Source organism: Salvelinus fontinalis, chromosome 28 (genome assembly GCF_029448725.1).
Source record: "Salvelinus fontinalis isolate EN_2023a chromosome 28, ASM2944872v1, whole genome shotgun sequence".
Classification (NCBI taxonomy): Eukaryota; Metazoa; Chordata; class Actinopteri; order Salmoniformes; family Salmonidae; genus Salvelinus; species Salvelinus fontinalis.
In genome coordinates, this window is record NC_074692.1 from 22309190 (window position 1) to 22317362 (window position 8173).

The window sequence follows — 8173 nt, forward strand, 5'->3', positions numbered from 1 at the left end:
AACATTACTGCACGTAACGCGCCAATGTAAACTGAGATTTTTGGATATAAATATGCACATTATCGAACAAAACATACATGTATTGTGTAACATGATCTCCTATGAGTGTCATGTGGTGAAGATCATCAAAGGTTAGTGATTAATTTTATCTATATTTCTGCTTTTTGTGACTCATATCTTTGGCTGGAAAATGGCTGTGTGTTTTTTGACTTGGCTCTGAACTAACATAATCATATGTTATGCTTTCGCTGTTCAGCCTTTTTGAAATCGGACACGATGGGTAGATTAACAAGATGTTTCTTTCATTTGCTGTATTGGACTTGTTAATGTGTGAAAGTTACATATTTCGAAAAAATATTTTTGAATTTCCCGCGCTGCCTTTTCAGCGGAATGTTGTCGAGGGGTTCCGCTAGCGGAAAGGTTAACCCAGAAGCCAGTCACACTTATGTGTCGGAGGAAACACCTGGCGACCGTGTCAGCGTGCATTGCGCCCGGCCCGCCACAGGAGACGCTAGTGTGCGATGGGACAAGAACATCCCTGCCGGCCAAACCCCCCCCTAACCCCGACAACGCTGGGCCAATTGTGCGCCACTCCATGGGTCTCCTGGTTGAGATGCAAATAGCATTTTCACATGTTGAGCTGAAAAGTGGTCATTTCACTTGTGAAAATTTTATTTTAACGTGTGAAAATGGGATTTTAACATAAAAATAAAAATGACACTTTTTTTGCAAGGGACATTTTTCCTATCGCATATCGTAACATTTAATTCAAAATAAATATTTTCAGAAATGTTAATGGTTATATAAATCTTTATTTAATAAGCATTTGAAAAGAAGAAATACAGGTTAAAAAAATAAGACATGTTACCTTGATCAAGAGGGATTTAGAACAATGTGTAATTATACTGTACATACTGTGAGTATACAATTCATAAAAATTATAGACAAAATTATTGTATATTTTGCATGATATTTACAAGTATATTTCAAGCTGGAAAAGTTCTTAAATTGTTAATTGCATTTACAATATGTTGTATTCCCATTACTGTTCAAGGACATTGTATTCCCTATCCAGGCAAGTCATCTCATGGCCCTCCTCTCCTTTGTCCTCTGTTTGAGGGGTCTCTTCAGGCTGTGAGCGAAAGTTATGCTTAAGTTCTTTATTTCCTTGCCAAATGCAAATGATAGGATAGATGCAGCTGTTTAAGACTGACAGGGCAGTGGCTGTGGACAATACGTATCTGAACCATCTGTTGTCTGTCTCCACTGCGATTTGCAGCATAGAGAGACAGAGGACAGGAGCCCAGCATAGGAAATGGGCAATAGTCACAGGTCGAATAACCAATGACTTCACTTGGTTATTTCCCCTGCTGTTAATGCAGCAACGGCTGACACATGTCGCACCCAAAGGGAGCAGCAGCCCAAAAATTAAGCGACAGCTCACCACAGCCATCATTCTCTCCTTACCCTCTTTAGAGATCTGGGGTTGTTCAGTATAATCATAGTTGTCAAGGCAGACGTGTCCATCGGCAGTATACTGAACCTCCCTGGACAGTAAAGAGGGGGCGCTTAGTATGGCCCCAGTGAACCAGGACAGCAGAACCATGCTGCTGGACATGTGATGTTCAAAACATCTGGGGACACACCAGCGCACATTCCAGAAAGTGATCATCGCTGAGGCAGAGAACATGTTCATAAACATCACGAAGGACCCCAGCTTGCAGGCAACCTTCCCAAATGTCCAGGAGAAGTAGTTCCAGGCTGTGATCAAGTAAAGTGGAGTGAAGAGGCAGAAGATGAGGTGGGTGGCAGCCAAGCCAAGGATCAACATCCGTCGACTCAGTTTCTTCTTGGACCTGTATTTCCAGACAATCATGAAGATGACGGCAGAGTTGAGCAGTAGACCCAGTAGAAGGTTGGCTGAGTAGAACGACACATACATTAATCTCAAGCCAGTCCTCATCTGATACATCTCATAGATGACTGGGGACTGAGATGGTATCACCACTGAATCATTGTAGTCATCATAGTCAGATGTGTTGATTGGGGCAACCATGATTTTGGTTGTTTTTTACCCTAAGAAAAAAGGAATGCAATGATTCTGTCAGAACAGGTCCTGTATGCAATGACTGCATTTACATCAGTGGAGGCTCCTCATAACAGGAAGGGTAGGACCATCCTCCTCAGTGAATTTCATAAAAATATAAATTTTTAAACACTTAAAAAGTTATCATTTTTAGATAAAACCATACTAAATATAATCACGTCACCAAATAATAGATTAAAACACACAATTTTGCAAAGGTCTATAGTAGCCTCAACAGCACTCTGTAGGGTAGCCCCATGGTGTAGCTGGAGGACAGCTAGCTTCCGTCCTATGGGTACATTGACTTCAGTACAAAACCTAGGAGGCTCATGGTTCTCACCCCCTTCCATAGACTTACACAGTAATTATGACAACTTCCGGAGGATGTCCTCCAACCTATCAGAGCTCTTGCAGCATGAACATGTTGTCCACCCAATCAAATGATCAGAGAATTTATCTACTACTGAAAGCATGAGCTACAACTAGCTAGCACTGCAGTGCATAAAATGTGCTGAGTAGTTGATTCAAAGAGAGAGAAAGACAATAGTTGAACAGTTTTTTTAACTTACTTAGCAAATGCAGCTAGCTAGTTTAGCCTACTGAAACACTCTGCTCAAACAGAGGGATGCTATGTTAGCCAGCTGGCTATGACTACACAACACAACACTGGAACTCTTCCAAGTCAAGGTAAGCTTTTGATTTTACTAATTTATTGCCATCGGGCCTGTTGATGTAACTGCCTACTGACTGTACACTATAATGTTACTGCATGATTGTAGCGGGTTTACTAACGCATTAGTTCTATTACCTATGCTCACTCTGACGCTACTTTAGCTAATATGGTGACAACGATGTAGGCTGTGTGTAGCGGTTTGTCTTGGAAAGGTTTTTTCACCTGGTCACATACAGCTGATGTGCACCTTGCCCAAACCGGCTGCGCGCGTGTGCTATCGTGCATACATTTATTCCCCCCCCCCCCCCACCCCCCCCCCACACCAAACGTGATCACGACACGCAGGGTGAAATATCAACACAAACTCTGAACCAATGACATTAATTTGGGGACAGGTCGAAAAGCATTAACCTGTTTGGGGTGCAAGCCCGACCTCGGACCGAAAATGACAACAGCTGCAGAGCGCGAAATTCAAAATCTATTTTTTAAAAATATTTAACTTTTACACATTAACAAGTCCAATACAGCATTTGAAAGATAAACATCTTGTCAATCCAGCCAACATGTCCGATTTTTTAAATGTTTTACAGAGAAAACACCACATATATTTATGTTAGCTCACCACCAAATACAAAAGTGGACAGACACGTATGAATTATGATTATGAAGTATGAATTATGATTGAAGTAGCATGCACAACCAACCGAAATAAACTAAAACCAACCTAAAGAGCCCAGAAAAAACGACCTCAGATGACAGTCATATAACATGTTACACAATAAATCTATGTTTTGTTCATAAAAAGTGCATATTTTAGCTATAAATCAGTTTTACATTGATGCTACCCAAAAATGCTAATACATAGCTACAGTCTGAATCCAGCCGGGAGTAGCCAGAGAAAATACATACACCAACGTCGGCTACTAATTACACCTCATAAAACATTTCAGAAAAACATATGGTGGATAACTAATGAAAGACAGATATCTTGTGAATACAGACAACATTTCCGATTTTTGAAGTGTTTTACAGCGAAAACACAATATATCGTTATATTAGCTAACATCATAAGCTAGCATAAGGCAGCATTGATTCTAGTCAAGCGCTAGCCTAGCATAGTTAGCAGCGTTAGCATTCAACAGTTCGACATATATATGAAAAAGCATCCCAAATTGGGTCTTATCTTTCTTGGTACTCCATCAGAATGTTGTAACGGGGTCCAATGTCCAGTAGAGTCTTTAGTTGGGTTCCAGAACGAAAGATTTCCCTCTTTGGTTAGCTAGCACGGTAGCATTGCTGCGCCAGAAAGCGTTTCTTCAAAAAATTCTTCCGTCGTTTCACATCTAAAGTCCAGAATAAATTGCAATAATATAATTAAAGTATATTGAAAAAACAACCTTTAGGATGATTTTGTGACATGTAGCAAATAATATCGTAGTCAGGCATCATATTCAAAGTTATCTACCTTGTTCCAGAAGCCGAGATCAAATTATCCTTCGCGCCCGGATTTTTATTTTAACTGCGCATGTCTCACAAGAAGTTCTGTTATTCAGTCCAGGGACGAGATATTCGACCCCTTTCAATTCTCACTTCCGCATTACAGTCTGACGTACACCTCTGACGTGTCCCTATTGTCCCAAGTCAAATGGCCTTTTATAGAGAAGGTCTTAAAGAGACACATCGCATTTTGGGAAACTCAATTCGGCTGGGAAAATGGCTGTAAAAATATTTCTGTTCGACTTAGAGAAACAATTCAAACCTTTTTAGAAACTACAGACTGTTATCTATCCAACAGTAGTAAATATATGCATATTGGAAAATAAAAAGTTTCTTAGGAGGCCGTTTGAAAATGTGCACACATTTTCCAGTTTTTTCAATATTCAGCGTGCAGCCAGAACAGGTTAAACATGTATGGTATTTTAGCTAGTTAGCTTGCACTTGCTAGCTAACGTTAATTTGTCCTATTTAGCTAGCTTACTCCGACAATTAATCCACACATAAAACGGCCAACCGAATCATTTCTAGTCATCTCTCCTCCTTCCAGGCTTTTTCATCGTTTAAATTATATGGTGATCGCATCTAAACTTTCATTATATTACCACGACTACCGGCAAAACAGTTCGTCTTTCTATCACCCACGTGGGTATAACCAATGAGATGGCACGTGGGTACCTGCTTCTATAAACCAATGAGGAGGTACGTGGGTACCTGCTTCTATAAACCAATGAGGAGATGGGAGAGGCAGGACTTGCAGCGCGATCTGCGTCAGAAATAGGAATGAGTTCTATTTTAGCCCTTGGCTTCGCAGACGCTCGTTGGCGCGCGCGAGCAGTGTGGGTGTAATAATTGCATAACATGGATTTCTACATTAATTTTGCGATGCTCGCTTGTCCGGTCTGGTCAGCATGTTACACCTTGCCCAAACCGGCTGCGCGCGTGTGCCATCGTGCGCTATCGTGCATAAATGTATTTTGCCCCCCCACACCAAACGCGATCACGACACGCAGGTTAAAATATCAAAACAAACTCTGAACCAATGACATTAATTTGGGGACAGGTCAAAAAGCATTAAACATGTATGGTAATTTAGCTAGTTAGCTTGCTCTTGCTAGCTAATGTTAATTTGTCCTATTTAGCAAGCTTGCTGTTGCTAGCTAATTGGTCCTGGGATATTAACATTGAGTTGTTATTTTACCTGAAATGCACAAGGATCTCTACTCCGACAATTAATCCACACATAAAACAGGTAACCGAATCATTTCTAGTCATCTCTCCTCCTTCCAGGCTTTTTCATTGTTTAAATTATATGGTGATCGCATCTAAACTGTCATTGTATTACCAGACTACCGGCAAAACAGTTCGTCTTTCTATCACCCACGTGGGTACCTGCTTCTATAAACCAATGAGGAGATGGCACGTGGGTACCTGCTTCTATAAACCAATGAGGAGATTGGTTGAGGCAGGACTTGCAGCGCGATCTGTGTCAGAAATAGGAATGAGTTCTATTTTAGCCCTTGGTGTCACAGACGCTCGTTGGCGCGCGCGAGCAGTGTGGGTGCAATAATTGAATAACATGGATTTCTACATTTATTTTGCGATGCTCGGGCACGCAATGTGTCCGGTCTGGTCAGCATGTTATGCATTGAAGTCCACAAGTGAAGGGAAAAGAAGAGAGGAGGAGAGCGCATAGATGCGAGAATGAATACAAAGTGCTGTGTTAATGCAGAATCAGGGGTGTATTCATTCCGCCTAATCTGTTGAAAAACATTTCTTAAACTAAAGCAAACGGAACAAAACGGGGATAAACATGAATTTGTCCAATAGAAACTCTCTTTTCCAACTGTTGGATTATTGATTACATCATATATCAGCTAGATGCACCTACATTGTAAACTTTCATTCATATGCTAGGTTGTAGCAACCTCATGATGGATATAGGGAAAAATCGAGTATCATGTAGTAGACTAAACCTATTGCTGTTACATTGCGCTGGGTGAATGGAATATGAATGACAATCATCCAATATGCTGTAATAGAAATAATGCCATGCTCGTGAAAAAAAGATCTTCCTCCCTCATCTTAAACGACACTAACTGCCGTTGTAAAAGTTTTTTTTTAAAGTACAAGTACATAAATGCTCCTTCATTCCAGTTGATCAGTAAATAATGTTTATGTTGCTAGATCTAAAATAAAAACTTCCCTCATTCCTTGTAGGTATACTACAAATTGTCCATGTTATACTTGACCACTACAACTTAAGACTGGATATATTCAAGGCAACACATAAATCAACACAAAGAACAACATGCTAAGTTTAAGTGAATGGTATGCTAATTGTAAAGCCAATCCATCAAACAAGTTGTTTGTAGCCTGAGAGTGGCAATAGCAATGGTCCTAATGTCTGGAAGTTAACAGCTTCCAGTTCAGAAGTGTTGCTGATACCGTATGGTCTAAGAAAAGAGTTTAAGAAGGAACACAAACATGCTGTTGGTGTAAAGATTCACACCAAAGTTATTAACCTCACCTTATGGAACAGATTTTGAGTATTTTGTAGAGAAAGTGCAGCCTCCCAATATTCAAGCGATGTTAATCACTGATCCTCCATCAACAACAAAAAAACTTCGCAGGAAATGAACATCCTGTATTCCAAGAATGCAGAACAGATTACATCAGTAAGCCATTTCACTAAGAGTCCCTTTTACGTCCCTTTAATATTTTAAATAGAAATTGTGAACCAATATTGAAGCCTGTTATATTAAATGAAGTGCCTTTTAATATAGACCACATGGATAATTCAATAAATCAAATGTTTTATATGAATAAAGACTTGATAAAGTGCTCAATTTCAGCATTTTGACATGTCCCTCCGTGCTTCTAGGAAGATTTTTTCCCTACTTAATGAACATTTCTCCAAGTTTTCACCATCATTGTAAAGCCCTAGTTATTTTGTGGTTTTGACCAATTCATTTTTGAAGATTATTCATTTCATGTGATTAATGACTCATTTGTCTGTCCCTCATTTTAAGAACAACCCTGGTAGATGAACTTCACTCTTTTTTACTAGAAATACAGATTTAGAAAAAAAAAATCAAAAGAAACATTGAACATCTATAGTCAAATCATAGTGTAAAAGCAGGTGAGCTGGTTGTACTTTATTTTACAATTTTCTGGTGTTTTAGGGTGGAAAACTGAGCGGGTCGAGCGTAACACGTAAGAAAATGTGTGGATATTGCATTCAATTATCATTCCCTGTTGCACACAACACACTTCAATTCCCCATTTCACAAGGGGATTGATGGCTGATTTCAGATGAAATCATCAACCCTGTTCTGGTCAACCCTGTTACTTTATTTGGCACTTCGTCTTTTTTTCCTCGAGTTGGGAAAATATGTTTTTTATTAAGTTGAACATGTGCTCTACATGGCAGAATGTTAAAATGAGGTAAAATGTGTTTTATTCACTAAGTTACACTACCCAAAAGGGACTCATTTTGTGAAACGACCTTATTACCCATCCGCTCAAACTGGTAGACTTATTAGGTACTTACTATATTCCTTTTGTTTTATTTAACCTCTTGAGATGTGAATAGTTGTACTTTATGACAATGTTTAAAAAAAAGTGGAATCATATATATATATATATATATATATATATATATATATATACACACTGCTCAAAAAAATAAAGGGAACACTTAAACAACACAATGTAACTCCAAGTCAATCACACTTCTGTGAAATCAAACTGTCCACTTAGGAAGCAACACTGATTGACAATAAATTTCACATGATGTTGTGCAAATGGAATAGACACAAGGTGGAAATTATAGGCAATTAGCAAGACACCCCCAATAAAGGAGTGATTCTGCAGGTGGTGACCACAGACCACTTCTCAGTTCCTATGCTTCCTGGCTG

At 39.3% G+C, this 8173-nt stretch overlaps 1 protein-coding gene across 1 annotated transcript; it reads right to left on the minus strand.

Moving 5' to 3' along the window:
- Positions 1-792: 792 nt before the first annotated feature.
- On the minus strand, positions 793-6888 carry LOC129826401 (chemerin-like receptor 1). Its single transcript, XM_055887096.1, has 2 exons — positions 6784-6888; positions 793-2076 (listed from the first exon to the last, which is right to left on the minus strand). Exon 2 carries the CDS (start codon positions 2054-2056, stop codon positions 1043-1045), a length of 1014 nt encoding a protein of 337 aa, XP_055743071.1. The 5' UTR covers positions 2057-2076; positions 6784-6888; the 3' UTR covers positions 793-1042.
- Positions 6889-8173: the final 1285 nt, after the last annotated feature.